Source organism: Crocuta crocuta, unplaced genomic scaffold (assembly GCF_008692635.1).
Source record: "Crocuta crocuta isolate KB4526 unplaced genomic scaffold, BGI_CrCroc_1.0 scaffold246, whole genome shotgun sequence".
Classification (NCBI taxonomy): Eukaryota; Metazoa; Chordata; class Mammalia; order Carnivora; family Hyaenidae; genus Crocuta; species Crocuta crocuta.
The window spans coordinates 5,701,311-5,727,179 of NW_027531902.1; the positions used below are offsets into that span (position 1 = coordinate 5,701,311).

The window sequence follows — 25,869 nt, forward strand, 5'->3', positions numbered from 1 at the left end:
AAAGAAATCTCTATAGAACCTCAACATTTTATTCAAGTCAAATAGCAGCCTTCTCACGGAAATTCATTTTTAGGCTGCCTTCTAATTTGCTTTTTCTTTCACTTATAAAATGAAAAGATGTGTTTCAATTTTTTCCCCAGGAATTTGCCATTAACTTTTCATCAAAGTTTGATTAAACATCATGGATTAACTAAATGTGTTTTATTGACACTACCCATTAGAATCTGAAAGTGACAGAAGTAAAATTTCCAGGAACATCATCACCTAGGACAAAGAGAATAAAAGGGAGACAATGCAAATGATTAAAAAGGATAAAACCTCCTGAAAGCCAGAAAGTTCCTGATATTCCAGAGAACAGCTTACAACTTAAACAGCTAAGAGTGCTCTACCAATAAGTCTGAGACACTTTGTAAAGATGGGTTATCCCTATATAAACTATCAAAAGACCAAAATCTCCAACATAAGGGAAAAACTGCAAATTTTGAGTTAATGTACTTCAACCCACTGTCTGAAGTGGACTCTCATGAGATTCTTACGAGGATCCATGACAGAAAGTAAGAAAATAAAAGAATGTGCTTTACATACAAAATGTTAAAAGATTTTAGAATCAGGTCCTTCTGGATTCTCTACTTAACCGTCTTAGCTATCAACAAGCCCCAAAGCCGTCAGTGGCAAGAGAGGAGCCCGAAACCCGGATCTCCTGACTCCCAGTGCCTCGCGGACGGCGAGCCTGCACCTATACATATGAAGCAGCACAGAGGCGTAGTCCTCATACCTGGTCCTGGGTACTGGAAGACACTCTGCTGCATCTGAGGACTGATTCCAGTGCCAAACTGTCCTCCCATGTTCCCTGTCATGCCTCTGTTCACCATGCTGCTGCGGTTGGCCAAGGTCGACTCGGGATTTGCTGCCAGTTGTGAAAACGGGCTGGTAGAAGCAGGTGGGGTTCCTGGATTTGTACCATAGTTGGGTGGGTAGGGAAATTGCTGTGGAGCACCCTGAGGAAGACGGGGGTTCCCCATTTGAACTGGCAGTCCAGATGAGGGAGGGAGGTTGTTCCCAAAGCTTTGTTGCCTCATGAGCATGGCTCTTTGCTGCTGTATTAGCTGCCTCTGTCGATGCTGTTGGCTGTACAACTCTCGCTGGCGCTGTGCCAACATTTGGGCATTCAGGGGTGGCTGCAGAGGAGAAAATAAATCCTCACTTATTAATATTGTTATCATTACCATGTACTTTGGAAAGCTTACAGGATAAAGCCTAGTAGCTTGGGACAACAAAAAACATACCAATTATCACTTTGATTTCGATCTTCTCTGACTTCAGGTTGTCAGGAGACATTTTTTTCATTTCCCCCCAATTTACTGTGTTTCTTAGTCCCCCCCATTTTTAATGTTTATTTATTTATTTTGAGAGAGAAAAATCCCAAGCAAGACCCATGCCACCAGTGCAGAGCCTGACATGAGGTTCGATCCCATGAACCACACACGATGATCTGAGGTGAAATCAAGAGTCAAAACACTCAACCGAGCCACCCAGGCACGCCCCTGCCTTTTCTCACTAAGATCATTTATTCCACTTTCATGAATAAAATATAATTATAGTTGATTTTAATTTCTTCACTATACTTTCCTGTATTTTCCAAATTACTTATAAGGAACATGCATTATCTTTACAATTAGAAAACCTACAAATACCATTTAAAAAGGAAGAATCAGAAATTCTTCCTTTCACAGGATTTCCAGTGCCAAATAAATTGTTACTTAAAAAGAAAATAATTAATTAGAAATAAAATACCAAACAGAAATAAATGGAACCAGCTATTTTATATCACTGTTGCAGTAAAGACTACTCCAGGCATTGGACTGTATGTTTTAATAGCTGTAATAGTAGTCATGATAAAAGAAGCCATAAAATTACGCTAAAATCACTTTTTGATCTAGCCCGTAAAGCAATACGGCATGTCAATAAAGCCTTCCTCAGAAAATTTCAGTTCACATCGAGGACCTGATTAGAGCACTCAGCTCCTTTAAAATTAACTTGCCAACTAGATATAGTCCAATCTAGAAGAAACTGTGACATATGACTTTCCGACAGAAATCATCTTTATGCGAATTCCAAAAGTGGGGTCTTCTTTCCTTATAACCTAATTAACCTTGCATGACCTAATCACTGAGGTTTTTAAGACAGGGAAACCCAAGTGTGGATCCATGAAGATGCCAATGTCTGCTGCTTAACAGTAGTTTCTGTGAATATTTGGCCTTTTGGTTAACAGTTAGATTCCTGTATTTGCCCAAATCCATCTAGGCATTTTATGGAGAAAAGAAAAATTGTTTGAATCCTCTCTAAAATTCCTCATCTCCCCAATTTTTATGTCACCTTGGTTAAGGAAACATAAAAAAGTGGTTGAAGCAAAAATTTTAAAGTATGTGTGGAAGTTAAGCAGGGAGTGAGTACTAGCCAAGACTCAGAAGGCTACCCAATTCCCTTTATGTTTAAAGTTTCAGTGACTCTGGGCTCGTACACAAGGATTTTAAAATAACCAGAAAACGCTGATGCTCAGACTGAGCGGAGAACACAAGGTAGGTAAGATAACTCAGCAATACTGAGGTTTGATCAGGTTTCAGCTACCATTCACAGTTTCTTATCTAGGCTTCTTATTACTGGTATTATTCAGGATAGCAATAAGAGTTTTCTACTTAGTCATCTGGTATCTAATAGCAATGACAACAATACCAATAAAACCAAACCAGGAACCCTTGGCTTTAGATCAAATATCAGTAAGGGGTATCACACATTGATTATAAAGTCATTCTAGAAGAAAGCTGTACTACTACGTTAGAAGATCAATTCACAGACCATTTCAGACACTCCGGTCAACACTCTGAGAAACACAGCTCGGGTTAGAGGAGTACTAGCAATGTCTGGTTTTCCCACAGTACCTGAGGTGTAATCTGCTGCTGCATGCCTGATCTCATATTGATGCCAACAGGAGTGTTTGCTGCAAACTGGTTTAAGATAGCTTGCCGATTTTGGTGTATCAACTAGAGAAAAATGTAAACAATGAGATATCATATTTCTATATGCAAACATATACTTTGGCCCTTACAGAATAACACAAACTTTTTACTGATTACTAACAAGTTTTAGTATTACAGGTTTAATAAGAGTATTTCCTGTGTTTATTTGCCAAAAGGCTGGCAATTCCTAACATTTATCAAATACTTCCTGTCTACAGAACAGGAACCAAGTATGACAGAGCATTTAAAAGAAGAATCCATATACATGTACATATATATATATATATATGCACATAGGTATATATACATATCATACATATAGTGTACTTTTTAAAAAATTCTAATACTTTATTATTTTAGTCAAGTACAATAATGGAGAGAAAAGAAATATCAGCCCTCAGTCTTAAACACTTGTAAATATAAAAGTAAGTCTATAATAGGGCACATTCTATAAAAGTTTGGAAGATGAATGGAAAAGTTGAGGCACTTCTCATTTGGAGGCTCACTATCGGATGGGTGCATATTTGGGAAAATCCAACATGATTTCATTCACTGAAGAGAATTATGTAAGAAACAAATGGTTTGAGAAAATAGACTATTTATTTAACTAGAAGAAGTAATTACTTTAGACCAGCATTTCCCAAATTGGTGTTCTAAAGAACACTGTTGTGCAGGATATGAATAGATGTGCCAGGAAAATGGCATGCTGTGCTGTATTAAGTACTGGAAATGATGGGTTACACAAGGTGAAACAGATTTCTTTACTGCAGTAATTCTATGAGCCTTTAACCGACCAAAGTATACTATGGATCTTCAAGAAGGGGTTATACTATGCAGCTTGCTTTCACAAACCTTTTTTTCTGACACATAGCCATTAACATATATCCCACAGAACAGTCTTGTATGGACTGCTAGTTTGGAAGATGCTGTCTGTATTGGGCTCAGGGTTCCAGGTCATAGGCATACCTTAACTTTACCAGGTACTAAAACAAGCATCCTTGGAAGTGATATTTCCTGATAATCTATAGCTTAATGAATTTTTGCTCAATAATTTGGTCTAAATAAACTGTTCAGAGAGAGAACAGCAACAGTATCAATACTATTTTGTGTTCATATGGTATTTTATAACATAAAATACTAATAATAATATTAACATGTCAATATAGTTTATATTTTAATATATTTAATATATTCCAATATACTAGATGCAAACTAGAAAGACTATGAAAGTTTTATGAGAAAATCCATATTGCTGTAAACAGTGATGAAATCACCTATCTCCAAACAGCTCAATTCTTAATTCTGGTTTCATTAATTTTCTGACTCCCATTAGGTCAGAAAACAAACTTTTGGGGGGAAAAGGTCAACAGAATATAAGCATTAAGTGAAAATTTTCAGGCATTTGTGGAATAGGAGAAAACGTCTGGAACCACTTAAAAAATAACGATATGAACATTATGGTTTTAAAAGTCAAAGGGACTCATAAGTACAAAAATCAATACACTTCTTAAATTCCACAGACCACAGACATATTTTAAATAAGCCATGAATTTCATGAAGATTTACATAAAAAAACCAGGAAGTGTATGCAAGATACTACATAAAGGTTGAAGGCTAAAGAGGTGAACCTATCTCTCTGGGAATTCTATGTTGAGTGGCAGCGGCCCATAAAGAACGGCACCACACACAAGTGCTGTCCGTGTATGTGCTAGGATGTCTACCACTAACTCAGCTGAAGGCATGAAGGCAGGGACCAAGAGCGTGAGTGAGCTCAATGAGACCTTGAAAGATGAGAATGCCAAATGGCAGGAGGATGGCAGAGTGAACTTGAGGCAGAAAGTACAGCGAGTCTAAAAACAGAAGACAAGGCAATGAGCATAGGTGAAAATACACGAATACACAGTGAGGAAGACAAGTAATATTGCTGGGGCAGTGGGAGTTGGGATTCCAAACTTACAGCTTTATATATTCTTGAAATTGTGAGAGAGTGTGAGAATGCAGTGGGTGGGGATGGAGGAAAGATGCCTGAGAGGTTGTAAAAATGAGAAAATAACCTTAGGAAATATATTACTACCTTGGAAAATAAACAGGCTATTTTTGGAAGTAGAAGAAATTATTGTAATCTACAAACACTTTCTGTAAGTCGATCTATTTCTGCCCTTGAAATAATTCTTATTCATTTCCCCAACCTCCCCTTGACCATCTCTGTATACAACCTAACTAATGCAGTGTACAGCTGCCTCACTCCGACCTACTAAAATGCTACCCATTATCTGGCAAGCAGATCAAGTTCTATTTCTGCCAAGGAAGTCTTCCCAAAATTATCACCATATCCTTTAACTCTTTGGAAATCTTGATTTTTGGTTGGTGGGTGGAGAGTGGTCAGTAGTCTTTACAGCTGGGGACATAAATTCAAAAGTCTACAGAGGCCAGGTCAAAAGGCTTGTATTATAAAAGGAAATGTGGGGCTTGTGGCCACTAAAACAGTACAAACTCAACTCACACGTATAAAACACACACACACACACACACACACACACACACACATACACACACACACACACACTTCAGACTGGCTGACATTTTGTCTGAATGTGTTTTGTTTTTTTTTTTCCAATGCCTTACCAAGAAGTCCTTCAATAGGAAAACTAAAAGATCATTACCTAGCTAGAGGTTTTCAACCAGAGATGATTCTGCCCCACAAGAGACATTTAGCAATGTCTGAAGACATTTTTGGCTGTCTTGGGGAAAGGCTGCTACTGGCATCTAATGGGTAGAGGTCAGGGATGCTGCTAAACATTCTTAAATGAATGGGAAAATGCCCTATAACTACAATTATCTGTCCCAAAATGTCAAGAGTGCTAAGACTGAAAACCCTGATTTAGCCACCATGTAAATTCTTGACAAGGAATTCTTTTAAAGAAGCTCATGCTCCATGCCCTCAGCATTCAAGAGTCTCTCATGGTTTGCCTCCCTCCCTCCCCCCAACTATTTTTCCCCTTCTTCTCCTGCTTCATCCTCTGTTAACTTCCTCCTAATCTACCTATATGTGCAAACATATGGTATTTGTCTTTCTCTCCCTGACTTATTTTGGAGGGCACTTGTTGGGATGAGCACTGGGTGTTATATGTAAACCAACTTGACAATAAACTATAAAAAAAATAAAGAAGCTTATTCTTCTATCAGGTAGTTTTCATTGTCAGAATTTCGGAAGTGAAATTTGCTTCCCTGTATTTTCTGCCCTTTGACCTTAGTTCTACTTTCTGGTTACTTCTATTTTCGATACAATATAAAAAATTATCAATAGTGGTTTCTATACCAGATCCATACCTTTCTTCAGTACCCTAACACATAACACAAGTGGATTTGACTTGTTTTAAGATGGCTAAGTAATCACATTTCTTTATCTGTCTCAACTGTTACTCCATTTTCATATTATTCTTTTCTTGGAAGTATGAAGACCCTTGCTGGAGAAGAAGAAAATGAAACTAGAACAGAATAATTGCATCTTTTATCAGCCAGTATTATACCATTTTCTATAAGGAGCAGGTCTACCTATTTTTGCTGCTGTCCTTTTCTGAAAACAGAACTCTGGAAATTCTTTATTGGTATCATGGATATATTATCTTAAGTCTTTGTTTACTTGAGATGTAAGCAGACATTACACCTAAACCCTATATTACAAGTTTATATTTCTTCTTAATCACCAGCTCCTTCATTCATTTTTGTTGCTCTTTAAAAGTCTCAACCAGTGCATCTCTACTAGTTTCCTGGGGTGTTTCTCCTCCTCCTGCACCCCCCAACTAGGGATTATTCATAACTGTATAATCAAATTTAAAATCTTGAATCTTTTTACTCCTTGTGTACTATATTCCAGTCAATGAGATATAGTTAAGGTCAAGAAATAGTTTTTAGGGGCGCCTGGGTGGCTTAGTCGGTTAAGCGTCCGACTTTCGCTTAGGTCATGATCTCGTGGTTCGTGGGTTCGGGCCCCGCGTCGGGCTCTGTGCTGACTGCCAGCTCAGAGCCTGGAGCCTGTTTCAATCTGTGACTCCCTCTCTCTCTGACCCTCCCCTGCTCACGCTGTCTCTCTCTCTCTCTCTCCTAGAAATAAAAATATTAAAGAAAAAAAAAAAAGAAATAGTTTTTAAATTGATCTTCTTAAAACCCATTAAAAAGAAATAAACTGTAATGTAGATCTGAGTTTGTAATTTTCTTTTTTCAAACCATTAGGCACTGTCCTAAATTCCTGCCTATGAGATGCTTTATATCTCCTGTGTTTGGCAAGAGGGAAGGAGGCATGAGAGGATATGACCAACAAGTAAACAGATGATATCAATCTAGAGAGATAAGTGTATTATGAACACCATGTTATGAATCTGACATATTCTGGATACTAATCCTTTGTCAGTTATACAGGGTTGCAAATATCTTCCCTGAGTCTATGGCTTGTCTTTTAACCTTGTTTATTTTATCTTTTATAAGTTTTAAACTTTAATGAAAAAAATCAACCTTTTCCTTTATGCCTTTTTTTTTTAAGGACCACAGAAATCTTCTCATATTCACATTTAGGTCATTAAAATACCTAGAATTTATTTTCATGTTTGGCATGAGATAATGAATCTAATTTAATTTTTTCCCCTCAAGGACAGCCAAACGTACTACCGTTTACTCTACAGACCATCCTTTCTCCACTGATTGCCACCTCTGTCCCTTATAAAGTCTTTACATATGTATGTCTGGGTATATGTCTGGGTTCTCTACTGTGTTCCAATTGGAAGTACCATCTATCCCTATGACAGTACCACATTGTTTTAATTTCTAAAGCTTGGTTTTAAATCTTGTTATTGGTAGGGCAAGTTCATCCTCCTTTAAGATTTCATATTCATGCTTCTAAAATAAAGTTAATATTTCTTTGTTAAAAATTTCATGTTGAGATTTTGATTGGAATTCTACGGAGTTTAATTTCAGAACAAATGTCATCTTTAAAAAAATGTTAATGTTTTATTTCTGAGAGAGAGAGACAGAGTACGAGTTGGGGAGGGGTAGAGAGAGAAGGAGACACAGAATCTGAAGCAGGCTCCAGGCTCTGAGCTGCCAGCACAGAGACTGTTGTGGGCCAAACCCAGGGACCACAAAATCATGACCTGAGCCGAAGTCAGACACTCAGGCGCCCCCAAAATTACCATCTTCATGATAGTCTTTCAATTCACTAATATCTTTATCTGGATATTTTTTAAACTTTCAATTATAACTTTCTAAGTTTTATAAATTGCGAATGTATTTTGAAATTTTATTTTCTAACTAGTTGTTGATAGTAAAAAGGATTGTAATTAATTTTTATTTCTTGGTTTTTTTCTAGAAACACTGCTGAACTTCTCTATTAATTCTAAGTCCTCTGTAGGTTCTCTTGGATTTTCTACGTAAGCAGTTGCATTGTTTGCATACAATTATTTTGTTTTTCTCATGTTTGCTTTCTATCTCAAAATCACTTTATTTTTAGTGTGCCAATAGTGTTTCTCTTTTTTTTCTGCACTAATATGGGTTTATTCATTTAAAATACACAAACTGTCATCTAATGGGATTCAGGCAGGAGAAAAAGCAGATATTCCACATCAGTTCACCAATTTGATGCCAACACATATAACTTTAAATAAACTTCAATTTCTTGATTTCATCAGGTATTGTTATTGCCAACTCCTCTTCTTCCTCGATGACAAACTAGGAGTTTGTTCAGATGACTATCCCAAATCACACATCGCAAGGGGTAAACATCGATGCTCTAAGCCAATCCTTGCCATCAGGTGGTGAAGGGTGCACATGTGACTCAGTTCTGGCTGGCCAGACATGTGAAAAAAATCCCCCCCCCCTTTTTTTTTGGAGTGGTAGGGAGGAAAGAAGGGCAGAACCTGGAAGAGTTTCTTGGCTTTTGACAAAAGAGGCACAGGTACATGTGATATTTGAACCACTGAAGCCATTTTTTCTAGTTGCCAGGGATTAGAGAGTAAAAAGAAGAGAGAAGCTAGGTTCTTGGATAACATTCTTGAGCCTCTGAGGTAACGACACCTCAACCTGTCTCTACTTTGTATCATCTAATTATCTGAGTCAAAATACTTTTTAAAAATGGCTTCACTACTTTGAATTGATGTTTTCTTCTTTCCACGTTGCTGAAAGCATCTTAACTGAAATAATGAGTGAGTTAAGCCTTGGCCAGACCTCACAGAGAGCCCTTAACTCACACAGAAGACTCCAAGCATTTCCAAGCATTTGTAGACTGTGGACTGGGGTGTCCCACTGTTAGAAGAACTTATGGTCCAGAACCCAAAAAGCAGGTCTGAATGATGAGGCTCATTCAGTAGCAGAGTATAGTCTTACACGGCAGTATAGATTGTTTTGTGCACTGACATATCTCAATATTTTGTGTTAGTGTGCCCCAGATTTTGTATTTCTTAACTTGATGGATATTTCCCTCTGTTGGGCTACCAAGACCACCAAACTATAACATGGCTCCCTGATATTTAAAGGAAGCAACAAGAAGCCACGTCTGCCTATTTGCATCCTTATTTCATGTGTATCCTCTGCATTGCTACCTCTGCTTATCAGCTGTTTTAGGAAGAAATCAAAGTAAAAGTGATTTTTTTCCAAACTACGTGTGAATTATTATTTCATCCATTCACAAACTTGACCTAGACTATTGATCTGGCCTTGCTCAATGAATCCTTGCCTTCAAACAGTATTTACTAACTCTATAGCCTATAAAATGAAAATCAGCACAGCTAGGTTTTCCTCTACTTTTTGGGTTAACCCTTAATCACTACTTGCACTGTTATTTAGCTTTCCAGGTGTGTATGTCTGGAATACTCCAAGCTGATGGTAAGGTCTAAAAGTTCCCTGTATCTCTTTAATTCTTTGTATTCCTCCTAGTACCTAGTAGTCTCCCTAAATATGTTTTGTGAATAATATTTTGTGGGCCAATAAGCATTTCCTATTGGGCTCTCTACTGAATAATGAATGACAAGTTATAGCAAGAGTTAGTTTAGCTTACTTGAACTAATTTAGTTTACCTTCAACTAATACTCAGAACATATTACTATTTCCTTTCTATATTTCTCTTTTCCTCCCTCTCTTCCCCTAATTCCTCTTTGAGTTCTTTATTCCACCCTAGCATTTTAAAAATTATTCCTTTCTTTGCTATTCTACCATTAACAATTTTTTCCCATCTCATCTGTCCCTTTCTCTTTGTCCCTTTCATCATCTTCTTTTTAGGTGGAATGGAAACTCATTTTATATTCTTTATTGTATTTACTGAATATAACTTCATAATAATAGCTAGTGTTTAGTGTTTCATGTTACTGCATGCCTGGCACTGTGCTAAGATCTTTATATGTACTGTATCGTCTAATCTACAAACCACTGATGAGGTAGAAGAACTCCTTTTATGAATATAATCAGAAATCAGAGGCTTTCAAAGGGTAAATCATTTGATTGCCAACCCACTGAAATTAAGCTCAGAACTAGGACTTGAATCAGAGCTCCTATAACATTATATAATATTGCCTTTCTAATATAATTTAGTTCTTTCTTTCTCTTCCTTCCTGAATTTATTACACTCTAGAAAGCTGCTTTAAATACTTTAAAGAAAATCTGAAGCAATATATACAAATGGTTAAAAAAATACAAAAAGATAAATCAGAAGAGTAACAAGCTACAGTGCTGGTCCCACTTCGCAGAGACAATACTTTTAACCATTTGTGTTTTTGGTCTTGATGCTTTTCTCTGTATTTGCTGCTCATATGATCTTAAATGTTTATGCCATTATATCCACTCATTACCTGCCATGAGAGAGAAGATTTAACTCACCCACAACTCCTCAGACCCCCAAACTATCCTTTCCTCCATTCTCTTAATAGAATAACATCACTAAGCTTCAATCACTCCAACTTCAAACAACATAGATTTCATTTTCTGTTCCAATAATCATAACACTATCTATTGATGCTCTACTTTATAAATGAAGCTACGTATTTCTCTTTATTAATTTAATAATGATATGATGTTAGTCCTAAATACTTTTTTGTCTCAAAAAACAAAATCCAATTGCTTTAAAATTTTTAAGTCTCACGGTACTGTGTTTTGAGCCAGCTGCCTCTAACTGAATGAACGTGTTTTTTACTTTATTCCAGGAGACCCAGGACGGTTTTCTGAGTCTTTCATAAAGGTTGTGGGACGACTCCCACTTGATACCTTTCTTGTAGCAATCAGGCTGTCCTGTCTTATTACGGAGGGGGAGCCAGCACATGCCTTTAAAAGGATCACCTGCTAAAAGAATGCTCACCTGCTGCTGTCCCTGCAAGCGCTGCTGAAGCTGAAGCCGCAGCTGGTTGGGGGCAGCGGGAGGTCTGCTCAGAGTCTGCCTGGGCTGCATGCCCATGCCGGGTGAAAAAGCGCCTCGGGGAGGTGTTACTTGAACAGGCATAGTCCCCAGTGAAGGTTTTTGCCTGACCATGCCTTGGAAAGGGCTGGAGAGATTGGCAGTAGGTGAAGGAGAAGAGTAAGGCTGGGAATAAATGTTGGGTCTTTCGTCCATCATCAAAGGTGGTGTTGCTTGCTGTGGCGGAAATCTCTCTGATAACACGTCTAATCCACCTCCCTGTTGGGAGAGTAAGCCAGGACATTTCACAAATAAGTTACTGCCAACAAATCACATGCTTCTCTATATAATCTTGGATCTGAGAACATTTACCTCTAGAAAGTTTTATTATAAAATATTCATGCTGAATTCATGAAGCTCTCTAGGAGTTTACTACTTAAAGGAATCACTTATGAAAGTTAACTTTTGAAGTGGAGTAACAGATGAGCTGAGATGTTTAAAATCTTGGAAAAGAGATAAAAACATGGTTACATAGTGCGATAAAGCTCAAAGGTTTAAAAAGAGCCACAGTGCAAAGCCTAAGAGAGAACAAACTTCACCTGTAACAATTTACCATGAGAAGTAGATTCTTAAAAGAGGGATTGATTAGGCATTTTTCTGTCTCAAATATAGAATTCATGCCTTTCTCTTATTTGAAAAACAATTCACAGCTGGCCTAGAAGAATGCTATAACTCTGGCTTTCAAAATTTATACTGTCATTCATTGTAAAAAAATCTAATTTAAATTGTGACCTGGTGTGTGTGTGTAACTGAAAGGAAAAATTTATGAAACATAACTTGCCTTTTTTGTGGGCTATGCATTCTGATACCTTATATTCTACTCCTTAAAAAATATTTTTTTAACCTCACAGTGTGAAAAATACCTGGAAGCTGGAACATCATGGAATATAGAGGTTCAGGTCTAGCGTGAATGAAGGATAAAGTCCTAGAATAAGAAGTGATGATATAATGCTGGATTATATTCTTGGGGGAGCTCCTAAGATTCTCTTCCACAGTGAAAATGCTAAGACTTTCTAACTATTTCTGTTATGATTTTTTGTTCGTTTAAAAAACTCATTAGTCAGCTCTTACATATTTTGATAATTTTCACAAGAATAAATTATAAAACCTCTAAAACACAGAACAGTATTGAAACATCTTGCTTAAAAATAATTTTCTAGCTTCTGAGGATTGTATCATTTATATAATGCCAAGCTTAATAAATACCTGGACAAGTTTGTCAATTCCCAGAGCTCTATCTAGTTCAGCTAGCTCAGTTTCATCTTTGCCGCTGAGGAAGGACACCAGCTGTTCAAGAAGAGCCTTCTCGTCGTTTCTTCCTTCTACTGTTGTTGGTGGACAGAGGAGCTCATCTAATTGTGAACTAATACACTGGCTATAGAATCAGAAGATAAAAATGTTTAAGACTGATACAGCAAATAAGTATTCAATCTCAGTAATGCAAATATATATGTATATATGATAACAAACACATATGCAAATCCTGTTCTAGGAAATTCTCTGTTGAGGGGCATCTAGGTGGCTCAGTCGCTTGAGTGACGGATTTCAGCTCAGGTCATGATCTCATGGTTCGTGAGCTTGAGCCCCACATCAGGCTCCCTGCTGTCAGCCTGTCAGCACAGAGCCCACTTCAGATCCTCTGTCCCCCTCTCTGCCCCTCCCCTGCTTGCGCTTTCCCAAGAAATAAATATTTTTAAAAAACTCTCTGTTGAGATGCTTTTTCAATCAATTCTTGCACAAAGAAATGTTCTACACTTATGTGCAGAACCTTGTAAATGTTCTCTGTGTAGCTGGAATATATTTTCACTATTTTGCTAATCACTGAACTTTGCTTCCATATTCTTCCTGTTTATAGAAATAGCCTAAAAAATTAACTAAACATAGTTAAGAAAGGGAAAAGAATTTTTGGTGAAAGTCAAAATTAAAAATCAAGCAAAATCTCAGAAAAAAAGCATCTAGCCTATAGTAAGATTTATTCTACTTATACTTAACTCTCAAAGATGATCAAATCATATCAATACTATGATATGATGACCATTTACCAAAGAAATCAAACTAGGAAAATGAAACATTCTCAGTGTTAAGCAACAAAAAATTGTTGATTACATGAAGGAAATACACAGTCTACTCCAAAAGAATACCAACTGATGCATAAAAATTAGAAATATATAGAAAATAATATTAATAATAGAAATATAATAACATAATTATAAGGATTCTTTTTGGGGAAGGGTAAGTGGGAATGCAGTTCATAATTAAAGCTCTAAGCCACACTCAATACTGTCTAGTCATCCTTTGGTTGCTATGCATGAAACGTATTCTTCTCTAATGTTTTGGAATAGAGCTACTTATGTCAATTAAGAAATTAAATTCTAATCAAGATGGAACACTGAGTAGATGTAAAAAGTACCTTCCCTTCTTAACCATCTTGCTCCAAAGAAAAACTCTGGACAAAATAATTATATAACTAAAAGCTCAAGAGCTTTCATAATAATTGTTACACTGAGCTCACTTCATCTACCGGTCTCAGAAAACTGTATAAAAATCAAAGCAAAGCAAGAGATGAAAAATAAAACCACTGCATACTATGTCAATGTCTTGGTAATTACAATACATACCAGCTCTGCAGCCACAAAGTAAATAAATCTGCTTAATTTGGTATCGTATCCATCCCCTTTTCTTCATTGAACATTCACCTCTACTACTATCTCAAAATACCAAGGTAGGCTGGAATCCAGTGTGGGAAAAGTAGTTGTTTGCCGTAGAAGTTGGTATCTGATATTTTTTAAAGTAAGAAATGTTATTACTCACTCTTCTGGTTTATTCTGATTTACAGTAGTCACTGTATTATTTGCCCATGGAATCTGATCACCTGTTCCTGGCTGTCCAAACTGGTTATCGATTGCTTCCAATTCCAGCTCCGGTAATCCTGGAAAAAGCAAGAAGTCAGGATCACAGTGGAAAATAAAAGGACAGATTTTTGGGGCGCCTGGGTGGCTCAGTCGGTTAGGCGTCCAACTTCGGCTCAGGTCATCATCTCGCGATTTGTGGGTTCGAGCCCCGCGTAGGGCTCTGTGCTGACAGCTCAGAGCGTGGAGCCTGCTTCAGATTCTGTGTCTCCCTCTCTCTCTGACCCTCCCCTGCTCGCACTGTCTCTCTCTCTATCTCTCAGAGATAAATAAAACATTAAAAAAAATTTTTTTAATAAAAAAAGGACAGTATTTTTTAGAGGTAACATATTGTATAATAAAATGAGATTTCCCCTATAAAATACTATTTCAATGATACAAAGTACCCTTACTCAGAAACTTAAACTGTCTAGAATGTGGCCACATAATAACCAGTGAGAAGGAAAAAGCCTCTGAGTCAAAGACAACCTCATGTAAACAACATTTGCATGTAAGTTGACATTATCACAGGAGAGTCACTCAGAACTTTGCCAAAAATTATTTTTAATTTCTTTTTAACTGTTTTCATTTTTCATTCTTTCTTTTTAAAGAATCTCTACACCCAACATGGGGCTCAATCTCATAATCCTAAGATCAAGAGTTGCATGCTTCACTGACCGTGCCAGCCAGGCACCCCAGAAATTAGTTTTTTAAAGATAATTATAACAATTTTGGTTAATTTCTTTTCCAGTCTATAGGACGTTTTAATACACTATAGGTAGGGAGAGTGTTATCATGGAATGAGAGTGGCAAACAAAAGATAAAACATGTTCTATAAAAGGCAGTAACAGAAACTAAAGGGCACATCAGTCTGGGGTCGTGTAGAAAATGGTCAAAGCTCTGTAGCTGTTAACTAGAATGCACCTGTATAATAACAGTAGAACAACTGATGCCTATAATGATGACAAATGAAAAAGACGTTAAATTGTATCTTGTGATGGAAGAAAATAGTAAATGCATTTTAGATATGTTTTGGTTAGGCATTTTCTTTTGAAAGCTTGATTATTTCTGTACTGTTTATTCTAGGAAAAATGGTAAATAACCTAAATCCCAGAAACTCAAGGAATGATTAATGAACCATGGTTTGGATATTTATAATGTCCAATTAAATGAAAAAGAAAAAGACCCCATAAACCAAGACATTATGCTCGGGATGATTCTAGTTTTACAAATTATTTAGTATATATTAATAGAAAAAAATTCTGGAAGGGAATGTATCTTTGGTAGATTTATTAGGTTGTGAGATTAAGGATGACTTTTATTTTCTTTCAATGCTTCTAATGGTTATTCATAATTTCTTAAATGGACATATATTAATCAATCATTGTTATGGGCTGAACTGTATTCCCCCCAAATTTATATGATGAAGGTCTAACTCCTAGTAGCTCAGAATGTGACTGTGCGTGGAGACAGGGTCCTCAGAGACGGGCTGAAGTTAAAACAGGGCAGTCAGGGTGGGCTCTAATTCAATGTGACTGGCGTTCTTATAAGAAAAGGAGATTAGGACACAGACAACACACATAGAAGGATGACCACCAGGCCATGGCAAGGAGGAAGCCATCCACAAGCCTGGGAGAGGCCTCAGAAGAAACCAAACCTGCCAACCCCCTTAACCTTGGTCTCCAGAGCTGTGAGAAAATTAAATTCTGTTGTTTAAGCCACCTGGTCTGTGGTATTTTATTATGGCAGCCCTAGCAAACTAATATACTTTTTAAAAAAACAACTAAAAATGAATTGGAGATTGTCAGGGATTTTTTAGGTTTATTTATTTATTTATTTAGAGACAGAGTACAAGTTGGGAGGGGCAGAGAGAAAGACAGAGAGAGAGAGAGAAGGAGAGGGAGAAAGAGAGAATCCCAAGCAGGTTCTGCACTATCAGTGCAAAGCCCAATGTGGAGCTAAAACTCATGAAATGAGACACCGTGACCTGAGCTGAAGTCAGAGGCTCAACTAACTGAGCCACCCAGGCTCCCCGTGCCTTGGAGTTTTAATAGAAGTCATAATTAGGTAGAATTTCTCATTCTAGTGGATGGAGAATTAGTAGATTTAAGAATGCCTGAAGGGGTGCCCGGGTGGCTCAGTCAGTTAAGCATCCAACTTCAGCTCAGGTCATGATCACACGGTTCATGGGTTCGAGCCCCGTGCTGGGCTCTGTGGTGACAGCTAGCTCAGAGCCTGGAGCCTGCTTCAGATTCTGTATCTCCCTCTCTCTCTGACCTTCCCCTGCTTAGCTGTTTTTTTTCTCTCTAATAAAAAAAAAAAAAAGAATGCCTGAAAAAATGTGTTTAATGGTAGATATTGATCATTATTAACTACAGAAAACATGTTAGGCTCACTTTTATGTGAAATATATTCAATATTTAGTCTGAGTGAAGTATAGGAGTCCAAATAAACACATTCACTTCTAAATGCAAATAACCATATTTCAATTAAATTTCTTTCAATTAAGTTGAAAGAAGTTAAATTGAATTAACTTAAATTAAAGAATTCTTTCAATTAAATTTGTCTTCTCTGTCATGACAAATGATAGAAAAATCAAATTCTGTACATTCTGAAAAACAAAACAAATAAAAACCACCAAACAACACCAACCACAAGTGATGATGGGAAAGTAATCACTTAATTCCTATCATTATTTAAATCAGGAAGTTAGATAAAGATTATCTAAAGCTGTCTCACTGCTCTATTCCACACATTAATTTCTCAATCCTATTCTATTTTAGAAATCTAACCTAGACAAAATTAATTCTATTTAAGAGTCAAAGAAAATTTACAAGGCTACCTACCATCAATACTGAATATTAAAAGATAGTTTATTTGACTCAGTAACAGGACACAGTACCTCACTGGTGTCCTCGTGGGGAAATATTAATAACTTGGATAAAAATTCTCAAAATGAAATAAGATTTATATGCTAAGTCTGATGACTAGGAAAATAAACCCAAACAAACCAAACTTTGATTCAAGTAAAAGTTGTCTGCATAGGCTTTATGCTTAAAAGAAGTTGGTTTTTATTCTAAAAGTCACCACAACCTTTTAAGATTTCCTTTACAAATTTTACTTCTACAAAAAATTTGAGGATTTGCTGGAATATTTTAAGAAATACACAAGTACGGGCGCCTGGGTGCCTCAGTAGGTTGAGCATCCGACTTTGGCTCAGGTCATGATCTCACGATTTGTGAGTTCGAGCCCCGCATCAGGCTTACTGCTGTCAGTGCAGAGCCTGCTTTGGATCCTCTGTCCCCCTCTCTCTCTGCCCTTCCCTGGCTTGCTCTTGCTCTCTCAAAAATAAATAAACACTAAAAAAAAAAAAGAACAACACAAGTCATCTCTCTTCGGGGAATAAATCTACTACTTTTGGTGATGTTTGTGTCCCTATTTCAAACACAAGTAAGTATGTCTATATGTAACACAAGACAGGCAAAGTGATTTGCAGCTGCATCAATGCATCTGTGTTGGAGAGGGGCAGATACGAAGTGGGGGTAGAAAACAAGCCCTTAGGGATCCCTGATCAAGCTATTTGTTTTAAATGTTTATTTGTTTATTTTGAGACAGAGGGGGAGAGAGAAAGCACTTAAGTGCAAGTGCATGTGAGTGGGAGAGGGGCACAGAGAAGAAAGAGGGAATCCCAAGCAGGCTCCATGCTGTCAGCACACAGCCTGACATGGGGCTTGATCTCACAAATCATGAGATCATGACCTGAGCCAAAACAAAGAATCAGATGCTTAACTTACTGAGCCACCTAAGTGCCCCATCCCTGATCAATCTTTCTTATCATCTTTGCAAAAGGCTCCACATCATGTTTTCTCCACCTAAAATCTGGTTAAAAGAAAAGCTATATATCTTCATTAGCCACAAAAAAGTTATGTTACTAAAAAATTTAAAAGTTTCTGCAAACAAGTAAAAATTATTGTCTAACCATGGCAGTGGCTTTTGCACATTCTACTCCTTTACAGACCATTCCCTACCCAGTGGTTCTGATGGTCAGCCACTTTCTTCAGCCGCTGGGTAAAGAGGCTTCTGGTTCAGTTTTGTGTTACATTTGGTTGTAACAATGCACAGCAGTTGCAGTGTTTTATTTTTCTAAATGTGATGTAGACAACGGATTAATTTATGTTAAAAAAAAAAAACTCTCCTATAAGTCGTAAGATAAAAATGGAAAAATCTAATAGGTAAATGGCAAGAGAATATAAATAGGTCATGGAATAACTGAAATTCCATAACATGGAATCACTGAAAAATGATCAACCTAATTCACAATAAAACCAATAGAGAGTAAAGCTATATTGTGACACTTTAAAGAACAAAACCATCAGATTGGCAAAGATGAGGAAGTGTATAACTCGATGTCTTAGAAAGGATGTGTAGAAAGAACGTTCTTAGAGTAAACTGGTGTAATGTCTGAGAAGGGCCATTTGGCAAAATCTATCTATCCTTTGCCCAAGCAATTCTATTTAGAACTTCTATTTCAGATATACTTTCATATGTGGTGAACTATCTCTACATAAGATTATACACTACAGCTTTATAAAATAGCAAAAGATACCAACAGGCATAACACACTAAAAAAGGGAAATCAAAATGGATTTTAATTACTGAAAAAACACTTCATGTAAAACTCATTATTTTTAGAGTTATATAATTATTTTAGTGTGATACAAATTAATGAGATTTAAAGAAATAATAATCTCAGAATGTGTATGTCCATCAAACATAAGATCAACCCCCTCACAAGACCATTCACTTATTCCAATGAAGTTGTCAGTGTTCAATTATTTTTGGAATTCTTCTAGATCTATCTAAAACAGTATACAGTTCCCTCAAAAAAAATACCTTCTTATATTTAGTCTAATTTTGGTTCTGGTTAAAAAAAAAGTATTATTGTTTTTTGGATCAACAAATTCCAAAACTTGTTGCTCCAAATAACTCCAGAAAATTTCAGAAGTTAAATCCTCCCTCAAAGGATAGGGAGCTGAAGACATTCAAAAGAATGTAGCTGTGGTTTTGGAGGTACTGCTAAAGAGGGCACATTGCACATATTTTGATCAATAATAGCCTCCTACATTGTCTCTTGATGCGCTCTTATTTCTAACGACATTATTTAAATCACTTGGCCACACTGCATGGGTGTGTGGTGTGCCTATCAACAGGATATTTTGAAACCAGGCTGGGAGATTTAAATCCTGACTCTGCATGTACTAAGTGGAAACTTGAGGCAAGTTTCTGTCTGTATTTCTTCTTTCCTTTCATTCTCTGGACCTTAATTTTCTCATATGTAAAGAGACCAAAGGAAATATTCTGTTTCAATGTGGCAGATTTATCCCTCTGTTTTATTTTCCCTCCAAAATTATCTCTGAAATAACAAATGAAATGAAAAAGGAAAAATAAATCTCCAGCTGAAGGAAAGGCAAAAGTATTATGGCCGCTGACTTGAACGACAAAGTTTCTGAAAGATAAAACAGAGAGGGCAAACTGATGGTAAAACTTTAATGAAACGAAAAAAATCTGCAATGAGAAAAGAGAAGATTCTTCAAGAAGGGGAGCTTTCCCAAAAGAAGACCAGAACACCCACAAGACCAGAACACCCCTGAGCTCAGTGGTCAATGGAGTGGGTACAGGAACAAGCCATGGGCAACTGGGCCACAGAACAGCTGCAGCAGGCCCTGCCCCAAGTGCAGAGGATTCTGGTGTCTGCTCTGGGATTAAAGGGGGAAGTGCATGACTCAAGGTGGGAGTTCTGCCCAGGGAATCTCCCAGAGTGGGTGCTTGGGCTGCCACGAGGATTCCCTTCATCACCAAGCCCCACTCGCTCACAATAGCAACAAAGAAATAGGGCTTCTATAACCAGAACCTACATTCACTGCCAGAGCAAAAGTCTTTCTCACTTTAGCTAAAGACACACTCTAGCTACCACGATTGTTCATTCTAGGCCTTTGTCAGTGTAGATGGACAGACATCTCAAATTCCAGAAAAGTCAATGGCAGGAAAGAGAGATAGCAAATTTAACAAAGAAAGTAACTTTGAAGAAAACAAAGATTCTTGCAGAAAATGGAGGGGCCCTAGAATAAGTATAATAGATGCATCATCACACAGACTAGAGTCCATCATATCCATAAAAAGTAATGGACTCCTATGAAGAGATGGACTCTCTTCTTTTCCTTCTTCAATCCTTTAGTCTCTTTTCCTTTATTCTGCCCAGCTTGTTTCCTTAGCCTTATGCCTCCCCAAATCTTATTTTCCTTCTTGTCTATATAGAAACCTTATTGACTGGCTGTCTGCATCTATCCTCCTTGCCCTCGTTTACCTCAGTATCTTCCCTTCTATGCTTTTGGCCTTTGCCAACACTATAGCACAAGGTTTAACAGATTCTGGCCTATTTATATACTTTTATATATGGAGCTATATTCAGGGGAGGAAATCTCAAAAGAGAAGAAAGAACTATTTGCCTCAGGACAGACAGACTATGAAGGAAAAACACTCCATTTTTCACAGGCCTATAGAGCTAGAAAACACTTTATATTACCTTTCATTTTTATCAAATTAATAGATGCACATAATTTTTAAAGTCAGAACCCAAAAGTCCATTATGAATAAAAGCAGTTTTAAGCCTTATCCCTTTCTAATCTTTTGGGTATTTCCCTTTTAACAGAAGCGACTGGTCTTGATTTGTGTAGGTGTTTTCTTTGGCATTTACCTATTTATTTCTAAGTATGCATATGCTGCTATTACCTGACATTTCAATTTTAGATTCCTGACTTCCCATCATGGCAGAGGTACTCTTAATTCTCCCATACCTACCTCTTTTACTACGTCCTTTGTCCCCAATTTCCTAAAAGTGATTTCATATGATTTTTTGTTCATTTGTTTGAAAACATCTTCTCTTCCATGTTTTCCCCCTCTTCATTGTTTGTTTGTTTCGGGAATTCTTATCAATCATGCCTGACTCTCCTACTCTGATACTAAATTTTTCTTCCAAACTTTCTATTTGTCTTTTGGTCTTTTTTGTTCTTTCTGAAAGTTTTTCTCAGCTTTTTATTCTAACATTTATCTTGAAATTTAAAATTCTTGGATATCTAATTTCTAAAGGTTCCTTCTTGTTCATTGTCCCCCTTTTCCTTACCATATTATTCATGGATAAAATATCTTTTCAAGAAGTTGAGTACTTTTTTTAGTCCATGCACTGATTGTACAGCTCTACTGCATACTCTTTTGCTGTTTGTTTCTTTTACTCTCTTTCAAGTTGCAGACTTCCCTGAAAATCCTGGTGATGTCTGGCTGTGTCTGCTCAGCGTTCTAAAACACTGACACTGAGACCAAAGTGTGAGGCCTGTCTTCTGGGAGCCTTCTGTTGGATGATTAGATGGCAGGAGGATCTTTGCACTTTAGGGAGCTCCCCTTACAAAGCCATAGCCAGTCATGTTCTTTGTGGTCACTCAGTGTCTCCTGAGATAAATCCTCCAGTCTCCCATACTGGGTGAGGAACGGGACCAGGATCAAACCAATCAGTATGCAGACTCTCATTTTATTGCCTTTTAGCCTTGCACCTTCTTGTTTCCCCAACTGCGTCTGCCATCCCAGAGTCTGGAGCCTCTCAGTTCCAATTAGAAGAGGCTTTTGGAGTCATTTCACCTAATTCTTCTTTTACAGATAAAGAGAACAAAGCTCCAAAAAATTTATCTCTCCAAAGTAACATTGTTAATAGATGGGGAGAAGGAGACTTGAATCTGGGCTCCTGCTTACAACCAGTGCTCTCGTCAGCTGAAAAACTGCTTCCAAAAATGTCAGAAATGACTCAAGACTTTTCTTTCCAGCTTCCTGGAAATCCTGGCAGACTTTTAGGAGGTGTGTCATGACAGCTAAAAGCTGCAGTAAGGCTGAAATAAAATGAGTCCTACATCTGATCCCATCAGAAGAAAGACAAGACCAGTCAGGAACACAGGTAATTTTGAAAGTAAACTGGTTAGTTTCCAGATTACACAATGGAATTACCACCACTGCTATTTTAAATTTCAGAATTTAGGTGAAAAAAACTTGACGGCCCTGTCTTCATGGAGTGTTATACTACCAAAGTGTCTCTCTGGGCCTAGAGTAGCAGTGACCTATTTCAACACAGCTTTCTCCTAAATGGTGCTCCGTGGGAAAACATGCATTACTCAAGAAAAGGAATTCCATAATTAAGAAAGTATGGTCAATGCTGGGAAATCTAAACTGGTATCTTTAACACAGGATTACTTAAAACCTTTAATATGCACTGTGGAATGGTATATGTGGCATGTAGCATCTTCCCAGTGGATTTTAGCACAAAATCCCTTTTTTCCAACTCCTCGGACTAGTATTCAATGACAACACTTTGGGAAATATAATCTGACCAATACTATTTTTGTGTAAGTCCTGCTATGGAATATTTTGGGTAAGAACACAAAATTATTTGCTTCAACATCAATTACAAAAGGGCAGAAGTTCTACTATAACTTAAAATACACATGATGAGTGAAGTTCATATGTTTAAAAGTAACTGTATATTATTTACAGTGGCAATAATAAAAAGACAGTTCACTCTCTGGGTACCTGGTGGCTCAGTCATTTAAGCATATGACTCTGGATTTTGGCTCACTCATGATCTCATGACAATGCTGACAGCGTGAAGCCTGCTTGGGATTCTCTTTCTCCCTCAATCTCTGCCCCTCCCCTGAGCATACACACACTCTCTCTCTCTCTCTCTCACACATCAATAAATTAAAAAAAAAAAAAAAAAAAAAAAAAAAAAAGAAAAGATAGTTTACTCTCAACAAACAAATGGTTTGTGCAGCTATGGTGAGAGACAAAAGCACTAACCCATATTATCATTAAACATTTAAAATGAGGTTTTCTCCTCAACACATACTATTCAGCCTGGACGTGGGTCTGGCAGTGGTGGACTGAAGTGAGGCTGGCAGGGTCTCTGATTTGATGGTTACATTGGTGACTGCACTGTCCATCCTCTCCGGCTCACATAGGCCTGGCAGCTGGGCTGCCTTCTCCAGCGTGGGTAGTAACTGATCAAACTGGTCAAGGTCAGCTGTAAACTAAGAACGGAAACCAAAGTTAGAAAAAATATATTCTATACTTTACTTGAATCAATGTAGAAAAAAAGTTTATGCTCTATGAGTTAAGTGTGACTATGAGGGATTGAAGAAAGAAGAAATAATTAGAAAGATTGGGGCTTCACTGAAATTCTATGAGCTACTAGAAAAAATGTGGATGCTTATGTTATTCATATACTGCAGGGTATAAGATAATATACACATAATATTTGTCTACTATATCTTGGTACAAAATTTACACATTGGAAAAAGAATGGACTGGAAAGAAGTATCAAAAGTACTATGTTACATTGATCATGGACGATTTTTGCTGTCATATTTTTTTTTAAATCTTGTAAAATGCCTTACTATATGATGGAATGAAAAATAAATTCACACTGATGTAACTTTAAAATAGTTTGGGAAACATCTTAATAAATAGTACATCAGCTTCAAAGATCCTAGGAAGGTCTCTTCCCACTTGAGGATTTAATAAAATAAGAAACATATCTTCTAGGGGTTCCTGGGTGGCTCAGTTGTTTAAGCGTCTGACTTTGGCTCAGCTCATATGGCTTTGAGCCCCATATTGGGCTCTGTGCTGACAGCTCAGAGCCTGAAGCCTGCTTCAGATTCTGTGTTTCCCTCTCTCTCTGCCCCTCCCCCGCTCACTTTCTGTCCCTCTCTCTCAAAAATAAACATTAAAAAATAAATTAATTAAAAAAAAGAAACATATCTTCTAGACTAAAGAGGGTATCCCTATGTCTGTCTGAGGTTATACATAGGAGAAACTGGCCTTTTTTTACAATATTATTTACTAGGATTAGTTTGAGATAATTCATCAACATAAAACAGAGTTTGACTATTTAATGCAACTAAGATTTGTTTCTAGACTGTATAAACAGAATTACATACATGTATTTTTTACATGTCTGACATCTTTCACTTAAGATTACATTTTTGAAGCTCAGAGATCTTGTCACATGCAGCAGTAGTTAATTTATTTTCACTGCTGAATAGTATCCCACTGTATGAACATACCACAGTATGTATACATCCATTTTACTGTGATGGATTTGTGGGTGTCTTCAGTTTGGGGCTAATACAAGTAAAGCTACTATAAATATTTTTGCACATGTCTTTTGTTATACATGTGCAAACAGGACTAATCATAAAGGAAAAGGCTGGCAAACTGGACTACATTAAAATGAAAAACTTCACTTCATCAAAAGTACCATTAAAAGAAAGAAAAGGCAAGTCAAATCATAGAGAAAATGTTTGCAAATATATAACCAATAAAGGTTATTTACATCCAAAAGATGTAAAGAACTCTTACAGGTCAATAAGAAAAAGACAACATACTGGGAAAATGGGCAAGACATTTGAATAGGCAATTCACAAAAGAAGATATCCAAATGACCAATAAATATTTAAGGAAATGCAAATTAAAACTATGAAGTACCACTACCACAGACCGCAGAATGTCTAAAATTTAAAAGACTAAAATACCAACTATCAGCAAGGATATGGAACAACTAGAAAGAATTCTTTGTACACGCTGGGAAAACTAGCATTATCTACTAAAGATGAACATACACATATCTTATAATCCAGCAATTCAACTCTTAGTTTAAACTCAGCAGAAATGCATGTACACGTAAACTAAAACAGATGTATCAGGATTGTACAGTTAATTTTAAAGAGTGAGGGTTTTAATATAGTTACTTAAAGCCGTTTTTCAGCTTAAAAAACACAGTATTAGTTTACTTGTACCAAGAAACATGAGGGATAGCTTCATCCTCAAAGAGTACAATGAAGAATTAACCACAATAGTGTTACTGTAGATAGTACAGAGACAATATGGAGTACTATGAATGCAGGGAGGAAAGAAATGTCTAATGAGGGCTAGAGGTGATGTCTGAACTGCTTTGTGAAGGATGAGGAGAAGAAGTTCAGCAGACATAGAAAGGAGAGCAAGGCAGAAAACGCTTAGAAGAGACATGGCTTATCCCAGGAATGGAAAGGACTTCCATGTGCCTAGAATGCAGTATGACTGAGGGAAGAGAGAGATCTCTGTGAGACGGGGGTAGAACATAACACTACCTCCAGAAATGAAGACCTATGCACACTAAGTATGAATCTTGTTTCACAATGGAGAGTCATTAATAAGCTGCTTTGTAACAATATCTCTCCAGCTATCTCATACTTGTCTATATTCCATCTAAATAAGTTTTAAGCTCCTGGGGGAAAGAGACTATATTTTCAGTTTTTCTTAAATTCCTTTGGAGTCCACAGCAACTATTCAATAAATGAAACTGGCTGTTAATTTCACTCCACCCCAACTTCAGCCTAAACATACAGGTTCCTAATCTGTAACAATTTATCCAAAGGTTTATTTGTGTTTACTTCTGTTT

The 25,869-nt window shown here is 37.0% G+C and overlaps 1 protein-coding gene across 5 annotated transcripts in view; it reads right to left on the bottom strand.

Moving 5' to 3' along the window:
• NCOA1 (nuclear receptor coactivator 1) overlaps positions 1-25,869 on the bottom strand; it is a 214,653-nt gene that overhangs the window by 19,194 nt on the left and 169,590 nt on the right. For all 5 annotated transcript variants that reach the window (XM_077774063.1, XM_077774064.1, XM_077774062.1 and 2 more), the window contains 6 exons: positions 23,281-23,461; positions 14,260-14,377; positions 12,655-12,823; positions 11,353-11,667; positions 2,940-3,041; positions 776-1,178 (listed from right to left, as the gene is read on the bottom strand). In XM_077774063.1, coding sequence (XP_077630189.1) covers positions 776-1,178; positions 2,940-3,041; positions 11,353-11,667; positions 12,655-12,823; positions 14,260-14,377; positions 23,281-23,461 — 1,288 coding nt within the window. The remainder of the gene's footprint in view (positions 1-775; positions 1,179-2,939; positions 3,042-11,352; positions 11,668-12,654; positions 12,824-14,259; positions 14,378-23,280; positions 23,462-25,869) is intronic.